This window comes from Phyllopteryx taeniolatus, chromosome 2 (assembly GCF_024500385.1).
Source record: "Phyllopteryx taeniolatus isolate TA_2022b chromosome 2, UOR_Ptae_1.2, whole genome shotgun sequence".
Classification (NCBI taxonomy): domain Eukaryota; kingdom Metazoa; phylum Chordata; class Actinopteri; order Syngnathiformes; family Syngnathidae; genus Phyllopteryx; species Phyllopteryx taeniolatus.
The window spans coordinates 6,847,697-6,875,450 of record NC_084503.1 but is presented as its reverse complement, the minus strand read 5'-3'; the positions used below and the strand labels follow the sequence as shown (position 1 = coordinate 6,875,450).

General features: G+C 48.6%; 2 protein-coding genes and 1 long non-coding RNA gene across 11 annotated transcripts; 1 reads left to right on the top strand and 2 right to left on the bottom strand.

Moving 5' to 3' along the window:
* Positions 1 to 114: 114 nt before the first annotated feature.
* Positions 115 to 4,535, bottom strand: nob1 (NIN1 (RPN12) binding protein 1 homolog). Of its 2 annotated transcripts, none has more exons than XM_061757411.1 (9): positions 4,392 to 4,535; positions 3,752 to 3,884; positions 3,528 to 3,661; positions 3,385 to 3,456; positions 3,141 to 3,293; positions 1,586 to 1,798; positions 1,210 to 1,307; positions 950 to 1,120; positions 115 to 565 (listed from the first exon to the last, which is right to left on the bottom strand). In XM_061757411.1, exons 1-9 carry the CDS (start codon positions 4,458 to 4,460, stop codon positions 202 to 204), a joined length of 1,407 nt encoding a protein of 468 aa, XP_061613395.1. In that variant the 5' UTR covers positions 4,461 to 4,535; the 3' UTR covers positions 115 to 201. The 2 variants fall into 2 exon arrangements, with proteins under 2 accessions (XP_061613395.1, XP_061613396.1); XM_061757412.1 differs by having other exon boundaries at positions 976 to 1,120.
* Positions 4,536 to 4,793: 258 nt separating this feature from the next.
* wdr59 (WD repeat domain 59) lies at positions 4,794 to 27,335 on the top strand. 8 transcript variants are annotated; one of them, XM_061757356.1, is made up of 28 exons: positions 4,839 to 5,072; positions 5,640 to 5,772; positions 5,914 to 5,947; positions 6,024 to 6,127; positions 9,631 to 9,680; positions 10,098 to 10,233; positions 10,314 to 10,399; positions 10,598 to 10,678; positions 10,776 to 10,813; positions 13,004 to 13,092; positions 13,180 to 13,296; positions 13,393 to 13,470; positions 13,614 to 13,770; positions 15,353 to 15,432; positions 15,500 to 15,629; positions 16,011 to 16,144; positions 16,222 to 16,386; positions 16,458 to 16,553; positions 16,785 to 16,883; positions 18,177 to 18,298; positions 20,871 to 21,024; positions 22,239 to 22,372; positions 22,700 to 22,781; positions 22,858 to 22,970; positions 23,816 to 23,951; positions 25,724 to 25,878; positions 25,951 to 26,093; positions 26,913 to 27,335. In XM_061757356.1, the coding sequence occupies exons 1-28, from the start codon at positions 4,942 to 4,944 to the stop codon at positions 27,146 to 27,148; spliced, it is 3,213 nt and encodes a 1,070-aa protein (XP_061613340.1). In that variant the 5' UTR covers positions 4,839 to 4,941; the 3' UTR covers positions 27,149 to 27,335. The 8 variants fall into 8 exon arrangements, 6 of the variants coding, with proteins under 6 accessions (XP_061613389.1, XP_061613381.1, XP_061613356.1 ...); XR_009785792.1 differs by lacking the exons at positions 25,951 to 26,093; positions 26,913 to 27,335 and having other exon boundaries at positions 4,808 to 5,072; positions 23,754 to 23,951; positions 25,724 to 25,865; XR_009785791.1 differs by lacking the exons at positions 22,858 to 22,970; positions 26,913 to 27,335 and having other exon boundaries at positions 4,815 to 5,072; positions 25,951 to 26,088.
* LOC133469869 (uncharacterized) lies at positions 16,981 to 19,089 on the bottom strand. Its single transcript, XR_009785803.1, has 3 exons — positions 18,713 to 19,089; positions 18,135 to 18,325; positions 16,981 to 17,360 (listed from the first exon to the last, which is right to left on the bottom strand). It is a non-coding gene; the product is annotated as an uncharacterized LOC133469869 (long non-coding RNA).
* Positions 27,336 to 27,754: the final 419 nt, after the last annotated feature.

Genomic DNA, 27,754 nt, shown 5'->3' with positions numbered 1-27,754 from the left:
AATCAACGGAGAATGCCATTGGTCCATTCTGAGGTGGGTGTGGCCAACAAACAACAACAAAAGACATTTTCATGTGTGATTCTAATTCAATAACAGCAAATAAAATGTCAAATGAAAATTTGAGTAGATTTTTTTTTAATGAAAATGAAATCAAATACAACTCAGAGAGCTGACTCCACATTGGCTGCTTTGTGGTCATGGTCACAATAATTCAAGATGAAAGGTGAACTTCCTGGATGTGCTAAAACCCTTTTGAATGATGTCACCCTCCCCCCAAAACTGGGACAATGATTGGAGTTCATTTGGTGTACTTGACGCGAGCGGCGTTGGGGTTGGCCCTGCGGCGTCCGGCGCCGCTGTCGGCGTCTCGGAGCTTGAGGCCGGCGGCGCGGCTGTAGACGTCATTCTGGCAGAAGGGCGAGGCGCCGCCCGCCGCGTAGTCCGGGTCCGAGGCGTCCGTCTTCTGCCGAGCTTTGCGAGACAGACGCTGCTGAGGGAAACGCTGGTCCTCGCAAAGGTGCGGGTTCCGGCAGTGTTTGCCGCCCTGCGGCAAAGGCAAAGAATGCTGCGAGGGGGACAACAACGCTCGTTAGCGTGCGTGTGTCTGCATGTACTCAAGCGTGTGTCTTTGTGTGTCTGTGTGGGATTTCGCTTGTGCGCGTTTCTTACGTGTCTCTCGCAACGCTTGAATGAAGGCGACTGGACGCTTGTTGTTTGACGACGACTGTTCACAATTAACCCAAAAGGGTTCTACATTTCTGGTACATTCCTTTCTCGACTTGGCGACTGGTTAACACATCCGCCTCGCAGTTCTGCGGTTGCGGGTTCAAATCCAGCCTGGCCTGGCCTGGCCTGGCCTGCCCCCCCCCCAATAGGGAGCAGTTGCCTTCATTCAACCTTTGCGGATTACCATGACGACCTGGATGACTGACAATCTACACAGACATACTCGAACGTGCGTGTGCGCGTTTTCACCCTGAGGCCGCGTGTGTTGAGCACTTTGGGGTTTTTGGAGAAGTGCATGTGCACTTGTCCGTCCTCGTTGACGCTGACGCTGACCTTCTTCAGCGTTCGGTTGCCACACTTCGGACAGAACTGTTTGCTCATGTTGCTCGTGGTCCTAACGTACACACGCAAACACGGACGCTTTCAACTACATATACGGACGTAGTACTTCTTCCTGTCCGGCAAGTGTGTGCGTGTACTCACGTGAAGCAGGCGTGACATCTGAGGATGTAATTGCGAGCCTGTTTGATCAACATTCCGTTCATCGACACAACGTGGAGGCCCATCTGGATCAGAACGTTCTGCCCACACACAAATCACGTCAAGAGTCACTTGGTGAGTCAATAGAGTCACATGATGAATCACCCAGCGAGTCACATTAAGAGTCATAGGTGAGTCACCGATGAATCACAAAAACTGTCACACATTGAGTCAAATGGTGAGTCACTTGGCGAGTCACATTGTGAGTCATGAGTCAAATGGTGAGTCACACAGTGAGCCGGGTGACTCGTGTCCCGACTATTGGGGCCGGCATGCTTGTTGTGTGCGGTTGCCGTGGTAACGCCGCTCGCTCCCTCACCTGCATGGCGAAGTCCGTGGTCATACATCCCACTTTGACCTGGCCGGCTGTCGTCCAATCACACGAGTCCATCTTCATCTGCTCGATGTTGCTGGGTGTGATCCAACCTCCTCCACCGTCGTCATCGTCATCGTCCTCCTCCTCCTCCTCCTCCTCCTCCTCCTCTTCATTTTCATTCTCCTCTGCCTCTTCTTCCTGGCCGCCATCTTCCCCCTACGACGACGACAAGTCAACAGCCCGTTCAAGGCTAAGCCGACGTGCATTGTAATGAACGGTGCAGCTGTGCAAGATGGCGGCTACGCGCCGACGGAAACGGCTCAGCTACTTCCTGTCCCCAGAAACCGTGCAGCGCAGGTATCTTGATGCCGAGCCAGTCAGTATTCCCCAATTGAATCGTTTTTTCTTTTGTGTTTTCAATCAAGAAAATTAGCACGCTGCTGGAAAATACACAACCGTTCAATGACTGGACGACACAACTACCTCAATGCCGTCGCAACTATCAGATTACGTTACAACTACTAGAAGACGTCGCAAGTACTCGATTTCATCAAAACTACTAGACTACTCCACGACTACCACATTTTACATAGCAGGGGTGTATCGATTCGTTTATTACATCGATGTATCGATTTGTATTCCTACGATCCAACTGGATCGATCCGCGTGGCCTCCCGGACGACAAATTGATTTTAAATCGTTTTATCGATACTAGGAAATAACGCATTGGATTTGGGCACATCGCCCTTTATAAGGAAACACGCTTGTAGTTCCATTTCGATGTATTTTTCAGTTTGCACACAGCCGCTATCACATTGCTACCTTCTTCATTGTCTCTTTTCTTCCTCGTACGCCATCTTTAAACCGCAGCGAGACATTCCTCTCCATAGGACCCCTAGTGGTTGGACTGAGACACCACAGCGTCTTTTTGATAAAGACGTCGTGGGTCTGTGCGGTGGAAGGCAGATGAGCCGGCGGCGAGCGCGAAATGATCAATATGGATGCGCGTGTGTGACTCACGGCACTCGCTGTGCAGCGTTGAAGCCTGACGCTATTTTAGCTCGGCTTGCTAGCTGCTAACATAGAGGCGCATTTGTCATGTCACATGCACAGGAGCAATTTCATGTTTTGCCATCTTGTCTCAGAACTATTTCAAAAAAATAAAAATAAATAAAAAATTAAATAAAATAAAATAAAAAACCACCACCACCGAGAAATTTACAAAAAGAAAAAGAACCCAAAACGTGCAACACCACATGAAGACACGTTGACGAGAGAGGGAAGGCAACGGGACTTTTTGTTTGGAGGGGTGGGTAAAAATTTCAATTCATCAACGCATTGCAATTCTCTGGCCCGCGTGGAGTGGAATTCTCACATCTCTTTCAGATAAATAAAATGGCCGAACCTGTGACATCATAGCTGAAATAATAGAAATAACAATAAGTCGCCGTTTTCCCTTTGCTTTATTGCAAAACAATACAAGTATATCAGAGAAATCTTTATATATGACCCTAATTAATTGGACCTGATTCGCTGACTCACGTTTTTGTTGACTCACCAACAAAGTGCGCAGGTCCGCCTCGATGCTCGGAAGAACTTCTCTCCAGAACTGGAAACTGTTGAAGGAGTCGGCGGACGAGTCGCACGATTCCCGCGAGACGTTCGAGGAGTCTGCCGCGAGTGTCTCGGGGTGGGCGGCGTGGCTAGACTTCTGCAGGTGACACACACACGCGCGCTTGTAACTCGCCGTATTTCACCGTTGAGTTGAACGAACCGGAAGCGAGCCCACTACGACATCTGACCTCGGAGGGGAAGTGGAATCCTGCCACGCTGACGGGCGTCTCCGGGTGGCGCCGCGTGCCGCTCACGTGAACCTGCGAACGCGCACGCACACACAAGGAAGATGTAGAGGGGGACGTTAGCGTGCGCGGGTTCAGGCGGGCACCTGGAGGCGGGGCTCCTTGCGCAAGTGTTGCGTTCCCACGTGTTCCTCTTCCAGCTGCAACGTCAGCGCCACAACCTTGATGTCCGTGGACGACAGGCCGGGATAATCTCCCGTCTTCTTGGAGAACTCCGTCACTGAGGGAACCGGCGCCGCCGTTAATTGACGTCCATCGACCGGGACCCCCGTCGCGGATGGAGACCCCCCCGACCCCCGGCGGGCGTTACCCAATCGGACGTGTTCCGCTCGAGGCTGTCTGAGGTCGAGCTGGTAGGGAAGGAAGGCCAGACTCCTCCTGGTGGCTTTGTCCCGGATCTCGTCCACGACGTCCTTCAGCGTGTACACGTTCTTCGCGATGTCCTGAAACGTGTCACCAAACATGGTCGTCATCGGCAGTCGGGGCAGAACCCCAACAACAACGAGTTGGGGTTCTGATCCAGACGCAGCCCGCCACATCTTTAATGTGGCCCGCGAAAGCAAATCATGTTCGTCGACTTCCTATTTCTTGCTAAAATACCACAACTGATTGAGAATTGCAAGCAGTTTTTTGTGACCAGTCCCCCTTCGAAAATAAAATTCATAGTCCGCAACAGTCGCCTATTTTTTATGAATATTAACTCCAATAATGACGACTACGTTATACCACAACTAGATTACGCCACTAACTGTAGAGTACACCACAACTACTTGATTACACTGTAACTACAACATTACGTCGCAATACTAGATTACAGTACAACTACGAGATCAAATCGTAGATGAAATGTTGTTGTGACGCGCGTGCGGCCCAGCGTCTCTCCGCGGTACTACAATAAGAGCAAACCGGGTCGGAATCTCTTTTCACATTTCGATGCGAGTCCAAGTCACCTGGAGAGGAACTTTATTCAAAAAAGCTGCCGCGTCTGCGACGACGTGCTCCACACGGGACTGCGCCATCTTGGATCGGGGACGTTTCGGTCCGGCCAATCAGAGACGACCTTCTTACCACGTGTTATGGTGGGGCGTTGGATCGGGGACGTTTCGGTCCGGCCAATCAGAGACGACCTTCTTACCACGTGTTATGGTGGGGCGTTTTTTTGTTTTCTGTTTTAACAATCTTTATTGAAAAACATATAACAAGAAATGTGACGATGACAATAAAACGAAGATGGAAACGTGCGAGGCATAAAATTAAGTAAAAAAAAAAGAGAGCAAATAAAAGAAAACGTCATACATTATTTATTCAGTTCGTCGCTGGTGGAATTGTTCTAACAGTATTCTCCAGATTGTGGGTGGGTGTGGGCTTTCTATTTCCTCCTCACACGTTCTGCGAAACCAACAAAAACAGAGATTGGAGACGTTATATCCGATATCAATGAACAAAGACTATTTTTATTGACAATTAAAGACGTACAAATTTCAGATAGTAGGGAAAAAAATGAAAGAAAAGAAGTCCTTTTTGTTTGGGTCACGTGACTCTTTGTTGCCGTCGTCCAAGGCGGCTCCAACAACAAGATGGCGGCGCGCTGGAGCAGCGAGAATGTGGTTTTGGAGTTCAGGGATGCGCAGGTGCGTTCTTCTTCAACTCTACTCCTTCTTATTTGTCATTGTTAAAAAGCACTCGTGTCACAGCGGCAGGTCGACGCTTGAAAACAAGTTGCGAGTGTGTGGAGCTAGAGGAGGTTCATTTCAGTGGGGAACTTGGGGTCGCCGAAGTTCATCAGTTTGTTTGAGTCGTCACGTAAGAAGAACGAGTCGCTCGGGTGCCATCAAGCCAAAGGCCTCCCACCACACAAGACGTACATTTAGGACACATACCCAAACGGGAAAGGTCACGAGAGTCATGAAGCAAAATAAACGCAGCGATACTGATCAAATTGAATGAAATTGAGCAAACGATGCATGAGTGACAGAGCAGTAATAATGCTACTACTCTACATACATCGGCAAAGTGTCACGATGGAATTGTTTCAGAAGTTAATGTCGGCTGGAAAGGAGCTATCGTGTTATCTGCTGCGTTTATTTTGTATTGTTCGATGACGCCGGAAAAGGCGATGTGGGCCACTTCAACAGAATTTGGTCCCCAAGAGTGGTTCGGGGCTATTGTGGAATTATGTCCTATGTCTTACTTTGTAGCCACACTAAACCAAAGTGTGACGGATCGACACAGGAGCGATTGAACTCTGACCGCTGTGTCGAAGCGCCTCGACGGCTCCTACGGCAGGCCGTGCTTCCTCAGCAGCTGCTGGAAGCACGGTGGCAGGAAAAAGTATGTGACCCTTTGGGACTTGCCCACATTTCTGGATGAAAAATCAAATGTCGTCCCAGCTTCATCGACATCACAAAGATAAACACTTTCTGCTACAACTAATACTACACAAACTATTATGTTTTCGTATTTTTATTGAAGGTAACGTCAACATTCACAGGACAGGGAGGAGAAAGTAAGTGAACCCTTGGATTTAATACCTGACCCTTGACCCTTTGGCAGCACCAACCTCAAGCGAGCGTTTCCTGTAGTTGCAGATCAGACGTGCACAACCGTCACAGGAGGAATTTTGGACCCTTCCTCTTTCCATAAGGGTTGCCTTGAGGTCTTGCCACACCATCTCAATGGGGTTGAGGTCAGGACTTTATATGTACATACACTTGTATAAAGCTGGAAAAGCTTACAAAAATATCTGTAAAAGTCTGATGTTCATCAGTCCACGGTTAGACAAGTTGTCTCGAAACGGAGAAAGTTTAGCAGCGTTGCTTCTCTGGTGGCCGTCCTGTGAAGATGACGGCAAGAGCGCCACTCTGAATGCTCAATGAGGTCAAAAAGAACCCAGCTGAAAGGGTTCACATACTTTTTGGGGCAGCTGAAGACTTGCAGAAATCAGTGGCACGTGCCAACATCTCTGTTGACAAATCTACCATACGTCAAACATGAAACGAGAATGGGGTTCGTGGGAGAACGCCAAGGAGGAAGCCGTCGCTGGCCAGAAAACAAAACAAAACAAAACAAAACACCGTTTGCTGAAGAGCACGTGGGTGTTCCACAGCACGACTGGCAAAATATTCTGTGGACAGATGAAACCAAAGTTGAATTGTTTAGGAGGAACACACAACGCCTGTTTTAATTTTGATTCTGCTATTCTTCGGGTTGCCTTCAGCACGAGTTTATATTCTTGGTCACATCTTTGAGACAAAAACGTACCGGAAAAGCAATTCAAAGCAGCTTGGATGAAGGTGTCTAAAGTGGTGTTAGGTGAAGATGTTAATCTCACTTACCTTCATGCAATTATTGACCAAAATAATATGCATGTAGTGGAGTAGAGAATACAAAATAGCCCTTGGTCAAATTGAACCAAGGGCTAACTCAATAAATCTGCTCTGAAAGAATGCAATCACAAAGTGCGACTCAGTGGAAGCAAATACAGTTTTTACATAAACCAAACCGTAACAATTGTCTGGAAGCACCGACGTTTCACTTGAAAATCCCCCTCGTCGACATACTGCGTTGTCAAGAATGGGTCCGGCTGCATTCTTCTGCTTGACCGTCGGTCAGTCGTGCGCGGTCGCAAACTGCAAACAAGTCGACGCGCGTGAGTTCCCTCGCTATTTGCTCTCGTTGTTTTCGACTGCGGTCAGGCCGGCCGAAAAGCCGAAGTCGAGCGACCGTTGTCCAATTGTGCGTGAGGGAAACACGCCCCCAGACCTCGCAGCGCATTGGCGGAGTATTACCGTAATGCACAGTATGAACAATCAGCGTGGCGGCCGCTTTGACTTCATCTTTTTGACAGGAGACCTGAACGGATTAGTTGTGTTAGCTTGCGGGACGGACAACTCTGCTGCAGTCTTTGAAAATGGCTTCTTGTTTAACGTCACTTTCGAAACATCCAGAAAATGGATGTCGATCCTTTTTCCAGGCACAAGCTCCCCAACATCATCTCCAATGTTCGCTGTACTTTCTTCTGTCGGCATGACTTACTCGCTCGTCGCTTAGTCCACCGAATGACTGACCGCCGTCTCCCGGCACCCGCTGCAGTGTGCGCGTTGCGCGCGATCGCTTCTTTTAAGATCGCCTGGGTAAGACTACAAGACAAATTTGGTCTTTCCCGATTGCGCTACGTCAGACTACTGCCATCTAATCTTGCCGTGTCTCAGTTAGCCACCGGCGACACCACAGGACATTTATTCCGACTGCGCCGTATGCCGTCTTTTACGATCGCTGGGCTGTATCTTGTCAAATCAAACACTGTTGGGGAGGCAGAACCAGAAAACGTGTGACTGGTCAATACACTCGTTACCATGGCCGCAACAACAACAATGGATCGCGCCAATGTATTGTGTGGGGTGAAAAAATAGAACAGCATGCGATGGTCATCACTGGCGCTCGTGAGAGGACGTGCATTCAAGGATTGCGTGAGGTACAGTAAGTTCACGTACTTTTAATACGATACGACTCGCAAGCAGGCAACAAAATGTCACGTAGCCTAGCAAGCTAGAGCCAGCACTAACGGTTGCACATTAACATGCCGGCGTTCTGTGGAATCATGCTCGAAAGCTTCGGTAAACATTGGTCTGTGCGCGTGAATACATTTTGACAACGGCGGCCAAGTATGTTGACAACGGTGAGCACGGGAGGCCAAGCGCCGGTCACAATACGCAATCCTATTGGTCGACGTTGACTTGAGCTGTTGGAGACTTGTCGTTGATGTGTCACACTACCCCAAAAAAAACTAACATGCTAGACTTTTCATTTTGGCGTCGTAGGGCCAAATCGTTGGTCGTGGATAATCGCCACGCTACAAGAAGTTTTTGTCCTTCCCGACAAAATAAGTCAGGCCCGAATGAAGAAATCGCCCGTGATCGCTAATCGGGCCAATATCGGGTCTGACTACTGGTTGAGAAAGTGCTTCGTATCCAGCAAAGCCCGCATTTTAAATGTAAAAATAGTCGACGATCAGGCTAATTTAATCATGGCAGCCAAAATCGCAACCATTAATTGTGCAGCCTTTGTCCGGGATGCAAAATGTACTTTTCAAATGTTCAGTAGAACACCTTTAGGTTATCAGCCAGACCCTTTTGGACAGATGGTCTCTTGAAGTTGGCGGTTGCGGGCAGGCCTTGCCACAGGTCATTAGCGTGTCTGCTTCGCTTCTCCCGGCGCCGTTTCCTTTGTCGGCTAGTTTCTTGCCCATTTTTACTGGACTCTGTCCCCACTCCTGTCGGGGGAGTCTTTGAGCGTGGAATCGATAGCAGCGGTCTATATCAGCGATCCCCAGCCTTCCAGACATTCCAGAAGCGCATCAAAATCTCGCTCCAGTTTCTTTACAGTTCTTAAGCGGTATTTCCCAATACACATAGTATACCTCAAGGTGCAGACTTGCAAAAAAGGAAAACACATTATCACGGAGCTAGCATTGCTTAACTAGCACTGCAGCTAATACCAGTAGACAATGCAAAGTAATCATGACCCCTTTAGCCTGCTTCTCAACCAATGGTTGTCCTCTCCCAGGATAATCTTCACAGTCCAAAACGTGATGTTCAACAAACTGAAATGACTTCAATAATGTACGTTCCCACAGCTGTAGCAAAGAGCGACTTCTTCTGCAGCCTGAAGCTTTTGGAGATACAGGAGCAGGCAAGTTTCTGGTGTAAATGTTTTCAAAATAAAATCCCATCTTTTGTAAGAATCACAAATGGCTGGATTTACACTAATTATGAAGCTAACCTTCGACGGAAGGGGTGCGGTCAAGCCCACGTACGTGGCCCAGTACCAGATGGCCCGTCCGGTGGTCTCGGATGTCCCTCTGCCTGGTAGGCCGTCACTCTGCTGCTTCTATTTAGGAAGTTCATGGTTGACTTTTGCTCTGTTGAAGTCTAGTTTAATTTACCTTCTTTAAACTGATGTTTCTTATTGATACTATCTTTTGTCGCAGCGTGGGCCCTTGAGTACCATAATTTCAGTCCTCTGGATGTGCTGCGCATATTGTGGAAACGACAATAAAAGTACCTTCTCCCCAAGAATAACAAGGATTTTTTCAGCGATCAAAAGTCGTCAAGTTTGTGACGACACAAGGGGCGTCAATGGAAGAGCCCACCGATGAACAGGTTGTGATGTCGTTGTTTGTGTTGCCAGGCGACCACCATGTCCGTGGACTGCCTGGGCTCGCACGCCGTGCTTTCTGGGTGAGTCGCTTGCCGTACGTTGATTACTCGAATCATCGAATAATCAATGGGTTCATCGGTAGAGTCCTCGACATGCGAAAACCAGCACCCCCCCGCCCCAGCCCCCTCTTTTATTTGGTCACTTTAAAGCCGGTAGGTACAGTTAATTGATTTCCAAAATCTAATTCAGTGGGGTATGTCTTGACCGTAATCCATCACATTATATGAAAAGGACCCGTGTATGAATCATGAAATGAATATGTGGTCACCACTTGGTGGCTCGCGGATCACAACGCTGTGAAAAAGAAGTCGTGATTGGAGAGTCGGGAATGACGCGGCGGCGGCGTTCAGAATCAATCGCTCATCCCGACTCCCGAATCTCTACGACGGGACTCTAGCGCTGAAACGTTCCCGTGTTTCACGCTCCGCTTCTGTCAGGCGGCGTTTCCTGTACGTGGTCAACCTGGAGGCGCCGTCCGAGCAGGCGAGGAAGATGTCTCGCCAGAGCAAGTGGGACGTGGGCACGGTCCAGTGGAACCCTCATCGCTCTCAGGCACACGTCTTTGCCGCCTCGGTCCGTTTTCCTCCAGACGCCGACCTCGCTTCCCGTTGGCCCCTTTTCACTGTACGTGTGTGTGTGTGTGCGCTTTCCAGAGCAACCAGCGCGTGGACTTGTACTCGTGGAAGGACGGCAGAGGAAGCATCCACACGTCACTGCAAGGGCACACGCGAGTCATCAGGTGTGTGCCGGGGACCTGTGACGACGTGTGACCTCGTCACATGACGTGCGGCATTGCGTGACCGGTTAACCTGTTATCAGAATTTCTTTCTGCCAAATATCGGAGTGGGCCTCGAAAATGCCATCTGGGTGGGGTGGGGTGGGGTCCAAATGTTTTTGGGCTACGTCATGTGCCATCACGTGAGTTGCGTGTGCGCAGCGATCTGGACTGGTCGTGCTTCGAAGCCGAGTTCCTCGTCAGCAGCTCGGTGGACACGTACATGTACATCTGGGACATCAGGTGAGAGCCAAGAAGGACACGCTAACTTCCTTAGCATTAGCTCAGTGCCCACTTCTGCTGAAGCTTTGTGTTTGACTGTATGGTTTTCTTTCCGCAGGGACACGCGCAAACCCGCTGTGGATCTGGCTGCCGTTGGTGAGCAAAAACGCAGAGTACTTTAGAATACGGCGCACTCCCAGCAATTGGGCCGGCGGCGGGCACGGGGCTGACCGCACTTTGCAAAAATCTGCAAATAATGGATCCCCGTTATAATTGCATTGGAAAAGTTTCATTTCAAAAAAGAATCCTTTGAACCCCAAAGAAATCGAGATATACTGCCAATAATCATTTTTAAGGTTGGTTCCCCTCAAAAATGAAACAAATATATCTATTTCTATTTTTGTCAAATGTGGAAAAACCAGTCAATTGGAAATCCTGTGGATGCCGAACCACAAATACGCGGGAGGTGGGACTCAATTCGAAAGACAACTCCTGAGTTTACTGTCATCGAGAAAATTTGAGCACAAGCCTGAAGCCAACACATCGTGGACTTTTTTCATTTCAAGGGGAACTAAAACCACTTTCTTCATTATCTTTGATCAGGGAAATGCATTAAAAAAAAAAACGATAATCTTTATTTAGCATAGTTTTTCAACATCCATTTAGTTTTTCCTATATATACAGGTTTATTTTTATTCTTTGGATAAGCGGTACTGAGAGATGATTGTCGAATTTCGATTGGAATTGACTCACCAGCTGCCTTCACAATTTTGTGGAACTCCAATTCTGCTGTTGTTAAATCCATCCATCCATTTTCTGAGCCGCTTCTCCTCACGCGGGTCACGGGGCTGCTGGAGCCTATCCCGGCTATCTTCGGGTGAGAGGCGGGTACACCCTGCCAGCCAATCACAGGGCACATAGAAACAAACAACCATTCGCACTCACATGCCCACCTACGGGCAATTTAGAATCTTCAATCAACCTAGCACGCATGTTTTTTGCGATGTGGGAGGAAAGCGGAGTGCCCGGAGAAAAGCCACGCAGGCACGGGGGAGAACATGCAAACTGCACACAGGCGAGCCCGGGATTTGAACCCCGGTCCTCACAACTGTGAGGCAGATGTGCTAACCGGTTTATCGTTGTGCCGTCCTGTTGTTAAATCTGCGACTAAGAGAATTTCTCATTCCTCAATATCAGAAAAAATAAGCCGTGTTTGTTTTGGAGCTGTTGAAAACTATCCAGTAAATCCCCCCTCCATCGTGGGGGTTACGTTCAAGACCCCCCCGCGAAAAGTCAAAATCCATGATATTGAAATACCTATAGAAAAATGGGGGGGAAAATATATATATATATATATATTTTTAACATTAAATTATTTTAGGGTCTCCAATCACACTTTTAAAACAGTGGACACATAGAAATACCTTTAGAAAGATAGAAATAGATTTTTTTTTAATTAAAAATTGTTTTAGGGTCTTCACACACACTTTTGAAACAATCCATTAATGAGAGGGATGGAGGGGGTAGAGTGAGGGTACAGGGAGAAGAGATACCGAGGGTGGAGGACTTTAGATACTTGGCGTCAACCGTCCAGAGCAATGGGGAGTGTGGTCAGGAAGTGAAGAAACGGGTCCAACACAGACTATATTGAGAGCGAGAGAGAGAATGCAAGAACAGTGGATTCAAAAAAATGTGAAAATATCCAAATTACAAAAAACACATACAGTACAAAAAGTAAGGTGTTGGCCTCCCAGGGAGACTACCCGGACTATCAATTGCTAAACTGGTTTAAAAAAAGAATAAATCTGCCCCCCTAAATTTTCTGTTGTATTGCGCGATAATAATAATAATAATTGAAAAAAAAAAAAAAAACACAAACTAGTGGGACCGCGAGGCGTAAACCGCAATATAGCGGGGATTTACTGTACTGTACTGTGTTTTACCACAGTGAATGAACATATGTGATTTTTTTTTAATTTTTTTTAATAATAATAATTCAACGTACGTTGGGCGAAATGGTCATCAGCCGCAGAGCTGTAGTGACAGTGAGGCGCCTGTAGAGGGCTGCCCGCTCAACGCGGCGCTCAATAGACGTGTCGGCGATCGGCGATGTCCCTCGCCATCGAGACATTTTTGAAGACAAAGGTATTCATTTTCGCCTTACAAACCTCTCATCGTTTTATTTATCGCATCACCTGTGGCTCGAAGACCTCCTACTCGCAGAAAACCAAGGGGGCCTAAAATAATTGCTAAGTCGTAATTTTTCTTTAGAAGTGTCTTCACACTTTTAAAGGGGAACCAAACCCAAAAGTGTTTAAGACCTTTAAAAGTGTTTCTTGTGGACAGCCGGCGCGTCACAGGTGAAATGGAACCGCAGGAACCCCAACGTGCTGGCATCCAGTCACGACGGAGACGTGCGCATCTGGGACAGACGGGTGAGGACGGGCGGGCGCGAGCAAACTGGCAAACCCGGTGGGCGGAGCGTCTTCGCTTTGCTGAAGTGCGTGCGTGCGTGTTTGCAGAAACCCAACACGGCGTGCGAATACGTGGCGGCGCACCTGTCCAAGATCCACGGACTGGACTGGCACCCGGAGCACGAGTTCATCCTGTCCACCAGCAGCCAGGACAACTCCGTCAGGGTCAGACTCACACACACGCGCACACATAAACACATTACACTCGCTATTCCCATTCATCTCAGCGCATCTTGCGCGCGTGTGTGTGTGTGTGTGTAGTTTTGGGACTACCGGCAGCCCAGGAAGTACCTGAACATCTTGTCGTGTCAGGTTCCTGTGTGGAAGGCCAGATACACGGTCAGTACGCATGGCACACATCTGGGAACGTGAATGTGTGTGTGTTTAATGTATGAATTTGCATATACAGTAGATGTGTGTTTGTAGAAAACGTGTGTGCGCACATGTGTCTAATGTGTGTGCATGTTTGCGCGCGTGTTCAGCCCTTCTCCAACGGGCTGGTGACGGTGATGGTTCCTCAGCTGCGGCGTGAGAACAGTCTCCTCCTGTGGTCCACGCTGGACCTCAACAGTCCGGTCCACGCCTTCGTGGGGCACGATGACGTCGTCCTCGAGTTTCAGTGGAGGCCGCAGATGGAAGGTCGTGGTCACGCCCGCGCGCACTTCCCGTCTCCGTCCGTGTTCACGCCTTCCGGCAGCTTTAGCGGAACTTGGTGACGTCGACCCCTGATGGAACCGCCGCCTCGTCGATATTTTCCTCACTCAAGAAATCACAACAGGAAGTTGAGATGACAGACAGCATGTCGAGGCAACAGGAAGTTTGAACAATAGGTGCGCGAGGGAACAGGAAGTTGTAACAATAGGAGGGCGAGGCAACAGGAAGTTGGAAAAATAGGAGCGCGAGGCAACAGGACGTTGGAACAATGGGTGGGTCAGAAAACAGGAAGTTATAACAATAGGTGCGCGAGGGAACAGGAAGTTGTAACAATAGGAGGGTGAGAAAACAGGAAGTTAGAACAATAGGAGGGCGAGGCAACAGGAAGTTATAACAATAGGTGCGCGAGGGAACAGGAAGTTGTAACAGTAGGTGCGCGAGGGAACAGGAAGTTGTAACAATAGGTGCGCGAGGGAACAGGAAGTTGTAACAGTAGGAGCGCGAGAGAACAGGAAGTTGTAACAATAGGAGCGCGAGGCAACAGGAAGTTGTAACAATAGGAGGATGAGAAAACAGGAAGTTATAACAATAGGCGTGGGAGGGAACAGGAAGTTGCAAGAATAGGAGTGCGAGGGAATAGGAAGTTGGATCTTTTGGATCCTGTGTTCTGAGGTGTGTTTGGAGTTAGTAGGGTCCCCAACGGCTCGGGGCAGACAATCTTAACTAGGAAACGTCTTCAAATGTAGCCGATCAGGAAATGACCTGACTGAGGAACAAGGAAGCGGCCTTAAATCAAAGCAAATGTCCGACGCGAAACACAAAGGATATTGACAGCCGTCATAATTTGAAATTGAGAACTGACCTGTAGCTGACGCAGTAGACTTTCAAGTCTCCGTTTTCTGCTGTCTCCCCAAGGGGGGAAAGAGTTTGTGCGAGCGAACCCTTGACCCTGACAAGACCACGTCTGTTAGTCAAACATACAATTGTCAATTCGAAAAAATCCAAAAGGATCTTCTTCAAGAGAGCCTTAGCAAATGCTCTCAGCTCCAAGTATCACATGAAAGAGCAGCCAGCACCGACGTCTTTGGTCTTCCGGATCCTGCCGACAATGCCGTTATGTCGTAGAGATAAGCTCAGAGGACGCGGTGTTTGTCAGAGTGAGGAATCAACACGCAGTTGATTTATCTTCACTCCCATGGACAAGAGGAGCGGTTGATTAAAAGCATTCTGTACCAGTCAGGGATGGTTTAGGGTTGCTGGGATTCATTTTAGGGGTGCACTCGTAATGCTGGTAGCTGTATTTTTGTTGTTTAAATATGACATTACAACAAAGTACTGTGGGTTTACATTTTTCTAGGTTCTTTAAAAATGACTCCCAGTTTAAAAAAAAACCCCAAAACATTTATTTTGATCTCAAGTTTTAGGGGTGCTCGAAACGCCCACGGTCACAGTCATACCACAGACAACAGGAAATTGGACATCTTTGGACCAATGAAATGATTTTTCATTTTCCTGGTTTGTTTCACAGGAAAGCTGATTGTCGGCGGATGTCTTTGTTTGTGTGCAGGTTGTAAAGACTTCCAGCTGGTCACATGGTCGAGAGATCAGACACTGAGAATCTGGAGGGTGGACCCGCAGCTCCAGAAGGTCAGCGTACGGCCCTTCCGCCGACCACCTGTCACACCTCTGTTTAACTATTATGGTTGCGCTGCAGTTGTGCGCCAGCGACTTGCTGGATGACCTGATGGACGGCATGTCTCTCAACATGGAGACTGACAAGTCGCTGGCATCCGACGATTCTGAAGGACAACGCTCCAGAATTCCTGTCGGGCAACATCCGCACGGTAGCACGCATCGTCCACCCGTGTCACTTGTACACCCGCATATGGCTCGGGATGGGAATTGAAAATCGGTTCTTTTTAAGAACCAGTTCTCAGTATTTTGAATTCTTTTTGCCTGACGATTCCGCTTATCGGTTCCTCCTGAACAAAAAAGAACCGGCACTTTGAATGGGACCGGGACGCTGGTGAGGCGTCCGTTCTCGCTAAATTCTTAACAATTCCCATCCCTACTTATGTCTCATGTCCACCCAGGACTCAGTGTCCTCCATCTGTGTCTCGCCATCATGTCTCCCCCTTACGTCCACCTGTGTCATGTCTAACCCTCGTGGTATCCTGATGGTCTCTCTCTGGACATCTCGGTCACACCTGGGCTCCATCCCCCAGATCAAGACAGCGTCTCGAGTCCAGGCGGCAGTCAGGACTGTGCCGTGGCAGCGGCGGCTTCTTCGGGTCTGGCTCAGACGCTCCAGCAAGAATTCTCTCTGGTCAACCTGCAGATCAGGAATGTCAATGTGGAGGTGAGAAGCGGACACAAAGACAAAGATGGCAGACACTAACTTGCTTATTCTTATTGTGATTTCTTCATTTCATTGAGATGGACGCAGTGAACTGCAGCTGCGTGGTGTCAGCTCACTTCGGGATTCATCAGGTCCGACTGCTAATGAAGTTCCCGGGGCAATATCCCAACAACAGCGCCCCCACCTTTCAGTTCATCTCGCCGACTAGCATCTCTGCCGCAATGAAGACAAAGATTCAAAAAGTACGACACAGACGCACGCTCCTAAACGCGCCGCCTACCGCGCTACATCCTCATGGGCGTTTTTCTTTCAGATCCTGACAGATGTGTCCCTGCAGAAGGTTAAGAGGAACCAGAACTGTCTCGAACCTTGCGTCCGGAAGCTTGTGTCCTGTCTTGAGTCCGACATGGTGAGAAGATGCTGATGAATGCTTTTTTTTTTCCACAGTTTTTTGGGGAAGAAAAGGGACCTGACCTGAAAACTCGAATGAATCAATGATATGGATTAGTGGCTCAGTCCTACAACGAGTAGAAGAGCTTTTTCATCTTCAGGCCTGGCACGATAATTACTATATGGTGGTAGTTTTTGGAAAAATATATCGTCATCTTGACAGGCCTATTCATCTTTGTCCTCCTCACAGGAGGACAGTCCATCCTCAGGACCGTTCGTGTTGTCCAATCCCGTTGCTCCGACCCTGCAGGCCTTCCCGCGAGTCACCAACACCTACGGATCCTATCAGGTAAAAATCTGAAATGTTATGGATAAATACGTAGATGGCTAAAAAAAGACACAGACAGATGATTGGATGTGATGAGCTGATCATTTTACTGGCACAGCGCTCATTTAGTCATGCTCAGCAGCCTTTCTTGGAACTTGTGAACAATCCAAACAATAATATTCATAAATGAGATATATAGCGCCTTTCAGGACACCCAAGGATGTGTTACAGGTTAGACAACAACGGAAAAAACAAAACACAAGGCAGGACTAACGAACGAACAACAATTAAAGGTTAACTATGGGTTTTGAAGGCTGTTTTGAAAGAGTCCAGGGTCGGTGCATCACGCATCTCGGAGGGAAGGGAGATCCAGAGGGTGGGGGCAGCAACACTGAAGACTCTGGCCCCAAAGGTGTGACGGCCAATGCGGGAGATGGTGAGCAGAGCCGTGCCCGAGGACCGCCGGCTGACGGAGGAGTCCGATAGATTCTGCGGTGCCTGTAAGTGGAAGGATTTGTTGGTGTGGAGGAGGATATTGTTCAATTTCACGGGGAGCCAACGAAGGTGGATAAACGTCGGGGTGATGTGCTGCCAGGGCTCGGTGTGGGTGACAACCCCGTCAGCTGAGTTCTTGACATACAGAAGTCTGTCCAGGGTATTGCTGGGTACACCGAACAGGACCCTGTTGCATTGGTCTAGACGGCCGCAGCCTATCACAGCTATCTTCGGCCGAACCAGCCAATCGTAGGGCACATAGAAACAAACAAGCATTCGCACTCACTTTCACACCTACGGACAATTTAGAGTCTTCAATTAACCTAGCATGCATGTTTTGGGGATGTGGGAGGAAACTGGAGTACCCGGAATAAACCCACGCAGGCACGGGGAGAACATGCAAACTCCACACAGGCGGGGCCGGGGATTGAACCCGGGTCCTCAGAACTCTGAGGCAGATGTGCTAGCCAGTCGCCCACTATGCAGCCTTGAACACATCCCTAACGTCCAATTATTTTCAATCTTTTCTAGGGGTACCATCGTTTTTGTCCAGGCCTGTTTCACTGTTGTTGTTTTTCGAAATCATTCTGTTGAACCACAACTCAAAAGCAATTTCAGATTTTCATTGGTTCATTTTCATTAAATTAGTATTTTTGATGACTTTTGTCAGATTCAAGTTATTTCTGCGACTATTATGGGTTTTCTTTCATGAACAGATGAGTGGCAACAATGTTTCCAGGCGTGTATACTGTACGTGGCGTGTTCCCACCGACTTACTGTTGATGCTTTGGCCTTCTCCTGCGTCTCCCGTGTTTCCAGGACGCCAACATTCCTTTCCCGCGCACGTCGGGGGCTCGCTTCTGTGGCACCGGCTGTCTGGTGTACTTCACCCGACCGATCACCATGCACCGCGCGGCCCCGCCCACCGAGCCAACGCCCAGGTAACGTGCTTTTTTTGCTGAGCTAACCTAACAGACGGGCAGAGAGGAACATGTCCAGTGTGTGTGGGGGGGCGGGGGGGGGGGGGGGCGGGGGGGGGGGGGGGTTGAATGAATGGACAAAAAAAAAAAATCACAAAGTATGTGATCTCAGGCTTCAGAATGGTCAAGAATTGAGACATCCATCAAGCTTCCAGACGCTGTGGCCGTGTCGCCAAGTGCTCTGAAAGTCTGTCAGTCAAAACGATATCTTTACGGCCGGAACGATTTGATACGATGCGATTCATTGTGGGAGCGATACGATTCTCGATTCGATTCGGTGCAGAAAAAAATGTAATAGTTATTTGGACATGTGCTAATCATAGAGAACCTTGACTTGACTTTACACCCAATTCTATAAAATGACATTTGTCTTACCACTTCATCCGTGGTGCACGCAGTGCCCAGTTGCAGCCTTGGGCGGCCGCAGCCGGATGATGTTTCCCCCGTCGTCCTCGCCCTCGTCGCGAGTGGCTGACGGACGTTCGCCGTGAACTCCGACCACTGTCTGGCTGGCGTGGGAACCCCGTGCGGTTCGCTGCTGCCTCGCAAGAATAAAGGTTCAGGGAGTTTCTGGGCCTTGCACTGACATCTCTGGATTCGGAGTCATGGGGAAAGCAAAAGATCTGCGGGAAAAGCTCATTGAACTGTAACACACAGGAAAGGGAGAGAAGAAGATATCAAACTCCAATTAAGAAGTGCAAAATGAGAGATTCTGTCGAAACCAAAGCACGATCAGGTCGACCAACAAAAATTTCTGCCGCAAGGGCCAGGAAAAGTGTTGGAGACGCAAAGAAAAACCCACAGATGACTTCAGTTGAAATGCAGGACTCCCCGAAAAAAGGTGCCGCGGATGTTTCAAGATGCACAATAAGGAGGTGAGCTACAAAGGCACGGGAAACGTGCTCCAAAGCCGAGTCGACCCGTCATTGGCTACAGCGGAATCGAGTGAAGGTTGTGGAGTGGCCGTCTCGGTCTCCTGACCTCAATATCGTTGAGCCGCTCTGGGGAGATCTCAAGCGTGCCCTTCATACAAGACGGCCCGGGAATTGACAGGAACTGCGTGGAGGCCTTTTGCCAAGAAGAATGGGCAGCCATCTACCATCAGAGAAAATCAAGAGCCTCATCCACTACGACCCCTAAAGACTCCGTCCGAGCTGTCACTGATGTTCAAGGCGGCGATACGCGCTATGAAAAAGTGGCGCATGTCAACTTTGGATCAGGCTCATTTGTGTCTGTCATCTGTTGTCATTAGGATTTCAAACAGTTGTTTGATGAGAAATGGCTTCACCCAAGCACTAACCAGGAGTGAAAGGAAAGCCTTTGTGTTAGCATTCATAGTCACTGAAAAATGGCCAAGAAATCATAAACATTCTGCCAGGGGATGGAAACTTAGGAGCACAAGTGTATCTCAACAATTCAGTACTACAGTGGAACCTCGATAGAACGGACTATAGTCGATTGTTCATTGAAGCACTTTTTTTTTAATTTTTTTTGTGGCCATATGCACCCATCCAGTGCTGTGAAAAATGATTGGCCTCTTTTTCAAATTCTTATATTTTTGCATAGTTCATCATCAAACAAATGTAAATATCAGTCATTTAGTTATAAGCCAAGGGAACTTAAAATGCTGTTTTGAAATGATTTCATTTATTCAGGAAACAAAAACAATATTCAAAGTTACCTGGCCCAGTGTGGAAAAAAGTAATGACTCCCTTTGTTAAATCATGACTAATTGTGGCTAATCACAACTTTTGGTTAACGTTTCAATGATCACACCCGAGCCTGATTACCTCCAGACCTGTTCAAGCGAGCAATCACTTAAGTAGAATGCGTCTGACGAAATCAAGTCGGACTAAAAGAGCTGCAACAAAATGAGACAATCCAAAGAAATTCCAGAACAGTCGAGAAATAAAGTATTGACATCTATCAGTCTGGAAAGGGTTACAAAAGCCATTTTTTGGATTCCAGCGAACCATAGGGCGAGCCATTATCCTTACATGGATAAAACACGGAAGAGTGGCCGGCCTACAAAGATTACCCCAAGAGAAGAGCAAAGAACTCAGGACAACTTGTAAAGGATTGCAGGCCTCCCTTGCCTCACTTAAGGGCAGAGTTCAATAAGTCCTACTTTTTCACACGGGGCCCTTAATAAAATGAAATTATCAATAGGAGCCACATAAGAAGGAAAGGAGGCAATCGCTGAGGGTAATTGGGTAATAGCTCAGAGAGAGCAGAAGTCGAAGAACTAATATTACGGCCGCTGTAACATTGGTTATGGCCGGAACGATGGCAACGAGCCGTCGGCTTGACATTTTATGAAGCAATGATCAGACATACTGTAGCAGTGGTATAAGGGAGTAGTTAGTACCAAATCTAAAGTATTCCCATTATTTTGGGTCATCTTGTACGCCAGAGTGGGCGCAAGGTAAAACGGCAGCGGTGCTGCAGATCGCATAACGAGAACCTTTTCAAGTCTCGTCGTTGGAGCAATCTTTTTAATGTGTGTGTGTGTGTGTGTGTGTGTGTGTGCCAGGTCGTTGTCGGCTCTGTCGGCCTATCACAGCGGCGTGTTGACACCCATGAAGATTCGCTCTGACTCTCAGAACGCACTCCGACTTTACAGCAGCAGCCCGACTCGACTCGACAAAGACACCGTGTCCATTTCGTCGTTCTACTACAAAGAACGGGTGACCGGCACACATTCAACACGCACACACGCGTGCGCACGCACGCACATTCGATATAAAGAAATTAACCATTGTATCGCATTTATCACAGACACACATTAAAACACAAACATACATTTTCATGTGCAACCCCAATTCCAATTGAAGTTGGGACGTTGGGTTAAACGTAAATAAAAACAGAATCCAATGATTTGCAAATCACGTTCGACCTATATTTCATTGCATACACTACAAAGACAAGATATTGCATGTTCAAACTGATCAACCTGATTGATTTTAGCAAATAATCATTAAGTTAGAATTTGATGGCTGCAACACGTTCCCAAAAAGTTGGGACAGGTGGCAAAAAAGACGCTCATCAAGCACCTGTTTGGAACATCCCACAGGTCAACGGGCGAATTGGGATCAGGTGGGTGCCGTGATTGGTTCCCTCAATTGCTCAGTCATTCACAAGCAAAGATGGGGCGAGGTTCACCTCTTTGTCAACAAGTGCGGGAGAAAATAGTCCAACGGTTTAAGGACAATGTTCCTTAAACGTACAATTGCAAGGAATTGAGGGATTTCATCATCTACGGTCCGGAATATCATCAAAAGGTTCAGAGAATCTGGAGAAATCACTGCATGGAAGCGGCAAGCCCGAAAACCAACATTGAATGCCCGTGACCTTCGATCCCTCTGGCGGCACTGCATCAAAAACCGACATCGATGTGTCAAGGATATCACCGCGTGGGCTCAGGAACACTTCAGAAAACCAACGTCAGCAAATACAGTTCGGCGCTACATCCGTAAGTGCAACTTGAAACTCTACTATGCAAAGCAAATTATGCATTATGAAGCGTAAAATACGACAACGGAGACCCCGGACTGTTGAACGGCTGAAGCTGTACATCGAGCGAGAATGGGAAAGAATTCCACCTACAAAAGTTCACCAATTCGTGTCCTCAGCTCCCAAACGTTGGTTGAATGTTGTCAAAAGACAAGATGATGTAACTCAGTGGTAAACATGACCCTGTCCCAGCTTTTCTGGAACGTGTTGCAGCCATCAAATTCTAAATTCATGATTATTTGCTAAAAACAATCAAGTTGATCAGTTTGAACATTACATATCTCGTCTTTGTAGTGTCTTTGTAGAACGGCTGGACGGTTAGTTGAGGAGCCGTGAGAGAGCAGAGCGAAACCAACACAAACGACATCCTGTGCTACGTGTGCTGCAGAAATCCCGGCGCTTCAAGACCAAAAGGGACGGGACGGACTACGGCGGCCGCTCCATCAAGTTGGCGGGAAAGGTCATCATTCAGGAAATTTCCTGTCTACTTCCCGTCCATAAAGTTCTGGGAGAGAATTACATGTGAGTGGGTGGGCCCCGAACGCATCATCGTTTCAAAATGCCTCTCACTTCCTGTCTGAATTCACAGGCTGGCTTGCGAGTCCTTCGCCCATTGCCTACTCACGATATAGCGGACCAGACCGTATTGTACGGTCAAAATCCTGCCGGAGTGATTCAGGAGTATTCGATTCGTCGTTTCAGCCCGAGAATCAACTATGTAGTCCGCTGTATAAAAGTCTATGTAGTGATTTGGGGGTATTGGATGAATCGTTTCAGCCACTATAGACTGGGTTCCCATCACAGCCAGACAGTTCCAATATGATATCGGCCACTTCCTGTTGTTCTCAGCCTGAACATGCGTGACACCAAAGACACGTGTCAGAAGAACGCCGCCGCCGCCCTGGCCGCCGGACGCAGAGACGTGGCCAAGGTACGTGATTGGCCCGCGCCCCCGCCACGGCAACGTGTGTACGCAAACGTGTATGTGAACGCGTGTGCGCGTTCAGGTCTGGGCCCTGGCCTCGGCAGCGACCGGTCGAGGCTTGAGTCCCGACTCGGACCCGGACACGGACGCTCCCTGGGCGAGTCATCCGTTTGGACGCCACCTGCTGGAGACGCTGTGAGTTCTCAACGTGCGCGCATTTACACGTCGTGTCGGCAGCAGGATAAGGAACGTCATCGGCTGTGATGCTGTGAAGGCGGTCCTAATAGTATGTGATGTCATGTAGTCAGCAGTAATGCGCTCAACTGTAACGTAGGCGGCAGTAATGTATTCAGTAGTAATCTGCTGCATTGGAGCGTTTCGGGATTCCCGGTGGAATGCGGAGAGAGCGATTGCCGAGTAGAACAAAGGCAAGATTGTTTCAAGCACAGAACGCTACTTTCCAGCGTGTGAAATCAGAAATAGTCGGATTTTTCCCGTAGCACTTTGTTTGGACGATCCCCCCCCCCGCCCCCCCGTCCTAATGTCTCGGGTAAGGGGCAGGACTGCTCCTTGTCCAGGATGATCAGTCACCGTGGATCCCGAGATCCCATCCTATGGGCCGAAATATGTGCCAGCAGGAACTGAATTTGAATCGTTTATATTTGAATTAGAATAATTGCGTTTACAAACAGAATTTGCATTTGTATTGTTTCATTTGAAACATGGCAATTAGGATCACTGGGACACACAAACGATAAAGTGACGGCTCAGGGAGGGGAAAGCAATCTTGTCTTAGTGTTTTTTTTTTTTTTTTTTTTATGAGCAGGAAACCTTTGCAAAGCGAGTAAAAAGAATAACGCGAGTTGCCCGTGTCAACTGCAGCCTTTCACTGAAGAGTGACGACCTCTTAAGTACACAGGAAGAAGGAAAAAGAATGTATTCGCACATTATTTAGTCAACAGTACTTTTCCATCCCAGCTGCGTCTTTTCTAAAGAGTGTCAAGCAAGTCGATGTGTGCTGTGGTGGGTGTCGCCCTCAGCGTGGACCACTACAGTCACATGAGCGACGTGCAGACGCTCGCGATGCTATGCAGCGTCTTCACCGACGCGGACCCCGAGCCGACGCACGCGACTCCGCAATCCCGCCAGGCTGGGCTCCCGCCGCACCCTCGCTATGTAAGTATCGGAGACGGGGACACTCGAGTCAGATGACTCGACGTGACTTTGACTTGAACTACATGACTTGACAAGTGATCTGGTTTAGAGTCTGCTTTTTTTTTTTTTTTTTTTTTTGTAAGTGAGAAATGTTTCGGGGGCCATTCGCGCCAACCTGGCAACCCAGTCCGCGTTGTTGCGCACTTTGCCACTGACGCAGCCACTCGCATGAACGACGACGGAAGGCGCTCCAAAGATAATACAATTTGGCTTCAAGGATTTCAGGTTGTCGATGAAGTCTGCAAAAAAGACGCAACCTTGCGTGCTTTGCAACTCGCGCACGAAAGACACGATGACAACCACGAACTTCAGCCGTCACGGCAAAACTCACGTCGACGGTAAACTGAAAATTTTAGCCAGTTGGTCAAACATGAAGTTTTATAGTTTCACAGTCAAAAATAAAAAGGATGTGATCGTGAACGGTTTAGTACAGCTTAGTAACGTAACTCGGGGTCTTAACTTCATTTTGCTTCACATGCACGCAAAAATCTCACTTTTTTTTTTTTCTCTCTCTCTCATCTTACTCTGGAGCAGAAAGTAGCGCCTAAAATCGAATGCCAACCGCTGAATGCAGAAGTGAAGCGCCGTTGCTAGCGTTGTGGAGATTGGAAAAAAAAAAAAAATTACAGAGAGGTTTGGGGGCGGTAGCGAAAGAGTGCGCTAGGAGATGCCGAGTGCGTTCTAGGTCTGCTGTCTGGGATCACTTTGCATCACGATCACGGCGATAAAAATTAAGTACAGTACAAATTGTGAGGAGCTACGTGCGAATATCATTTTCATACTACTGAACGTGATGACCATCAAAATGTCACCTGTTGGTAAAGCTTTCTGCACTGTTTCTAAAATTGAGACCACAGCATATGAAACGTGACCTTGAGTCTAGTTGTCAATAGAGTCGGCGCTCGGAAAGAAGTGAACAAACCCGACTGAGTGATTTCATTGAAGTGGACACAGGAGGAATGCAGATTTTGTTCACATTACTTTTTTTTTTTTTTTGAAGGATGCCAACATTTTGGTCATGTCTTATTCCCTTCAACGTAAATCTCTGTCATTCTTCTCGTGCCCATCTGATTATATTTAGCAACAGAAAACATTCTTGGCTTTTGTGTTAGGGTTTGGTGTTTTCTGAAGAACCGAGAAGAAGAGTGACACAGCATAGTTTGTTCAGAAAGAAAGTTCACTTCAACTGATTAAAAGTGCAATAAATTCAATCATAACCTCAGTTGTTGTTCATTCAACTTTTATAAGGTGTGAATACGCTTTTTAGTGTTATGATATATGGGGGGAAAATGTTTTATTACCACTCGAATATATGTTGCGACTGGAGCGAGATTGTATGACCTGACTTGCTTAGTGCCGACTTTGCTTGATTTTTTCCGACTTGCTTGAGACTTGAAGGTTATGACTTCAGACTTGCACATATGGGCATGTGACGTACTCCCATCTCTAGTAAGTATGGACACGCCCTCTTCATTTGCATACAGTTACAAGGTCCTATTGAGGCAGCAGCGATGTCAAAATGCAGTCGTGATATTGTCAGCAGTGATACGGTGCAGGCAGCAGAAATGCATTGTGGGCACTCGTCTATTGTAGTCAGCAAAACTGTCATGGAGGCAAATGTAATGTCGTAACGTGGAACGAGTCCGCATTAATGCCGAATATTCCAATGAGCTCGTCAACACGAAGTCCGTAAGGGAGATCGCGGGAAGTGATGTCACGTGCCGTTTGTTCAGACCGCCCTCGGCGAGTCGACGCTGACGTTCGGGGGTCGACTCGACCCGGAACACGCCAACGCCCGCAGCGACTCCCCTGAAGGCGGTCGCCACGGCAACCAGGGACACACAGACCCACGGGAACGAGAGTGCGAGCGACACGACATGAACAAAAGGTGGCACCCCGCCGGTGATATCACTTCCTGTGTTGCTGCCGCCGTGGTGATGTCACTTCCTCTTGCCCGCAGTCTTTTGGACCCGAGCAACACGCCGCAGTTTGACGACTTCAAGAAATGCTACGCTGAAATTTTGTACCGCTGGGACCTCCGAGACAAACGGGCCGACGTGCTCAAGTTCGCTTCCTGCCCGCCCGAGCCGCACCAACAAGTCGGTACGGCCCCGTCCGCGCTCGCTTCCTGTTCGACGCCCGCGCTAACTTCGTGTTTGACACCCGTGCTAGCTTCCTTTTCGACGTCCGTGCTAACTTCCTGTTTGTTGTTCGTGCTAACTTCCTGTTTGACACCTGTGCAAACTTCCGTTTCTAAACCCGGGATCACTTCGTGTTTGACACCCGTGCTAGCTTCCTTTTCGACGTCCGTGCTAACTTCCTGTTTGTCCATCATCCATTTTCTACCGCTTATCCGAGGTCGGGTCGCGGGGGCAGTAGCTTTGGCAGGGACGCCCAGACTTCCCTCTCCCCAGCCACTTCATCCAATTCTTCCGGGGGGATCCCAAGGCGTTCCCAGGACAGCCGAAGGACGTAGTCTCTCCAGCGTGTCCTGGGTCATCCCCGGGGTCTCCTCCCGGTGGGACTTGCCCGGAACACTTCACCAGGCGTCCGGGAGGCATCCGAATCAGATGCCCCAGCCACCTCATCTGGTTCCCCTCGATGTGAAGGAGCAGCGGCTCTACTCTGAGATCCTCCCGGATGACCGAGCTTCTCACCCTCTCTCAGAGATGTAATACTGAGGCCACCAAACCGGACCCCCTCTACGCCTCGGCTGCGCCTAGAAATTCTGTCCATAAAAGTTATGAACAGAACTGGTGACGCCAGTGCTAATTTCCTGTTCAACACCCGTGCCAATTGGCTGTTTGATGTTCGTGCTAACTTCCTGTATAACATCTGGGCTAACTTCCTGTTTGACATCCATGCTAGCTTCCTTTACGATACCCGTGCTGACTTTCGGCGCCTGGTTTTTTGTCATTTCAGAATTGTGCGTGTTGTGCTGCCACTGCGGCAGTCCAAGTCGCAGCGCGCAGTGCGCGGCGTGCAAGCGTGTGAGCTTCCAGTGCGCCGTGTGTCACGTGGCTGTGCGAGGCTCCTCCCACTTCTGCCTCAGCTGCGGCCACGGCGGTCACACGGCTCACATGATGGACTGGTTCCGGAAGCGGGACCAGTGCCCGGCCGGCTGCGGGTGCCGCTGTCTGCAGCAGAGCAACTTCTGAGCGATGCCAACCGTCTGGCACGTGGCCACCGGAGCAGACGCCTGACCGCTAACCTGACCGCGTGACTGCTCACGTGTGGGTCACATGATCTGACATGCTGTCACGTCCTGTCAGGTGTTACGCGAGCCTCACATTGTGGAGTGGATGAAGAATAGTCTGCCAAATAATAAAGACTTTTATCACAAAATGTGATGAAGTCACTTTTCTTCACATGATGATGTCATCGTCGATGAGAAGGTCATGCTCTTCTTCTTCTTTTCCTTTTGGCTTGTCCCATCTCCCGCATCCTCCTCTCCAACACCAACCGCCCTCATGTCTTCCCTCACGACATCCATCGACCTTCTCTTTGCTCTTCCTCTCGCTCTCTTGCCTGGCAGCTCCATCCTCATCATCTTCTCCCTGTAGCCTCGCTCTTCCCCCACCACCCCTCTCCTTCATGCACATATCTTCTGTCTTCTACTTCATCTTCATTCCACCTCCTTTCCAGTGAATGCCTCCACCCTCCATCACACACAAACATCACACTTCCCATCCTTCCCATCTCTATCCGTCTGTCTGGCCAACCTGTATAGATCCTTTTCTCCTACTTTTAGTGTCCAACCTGCC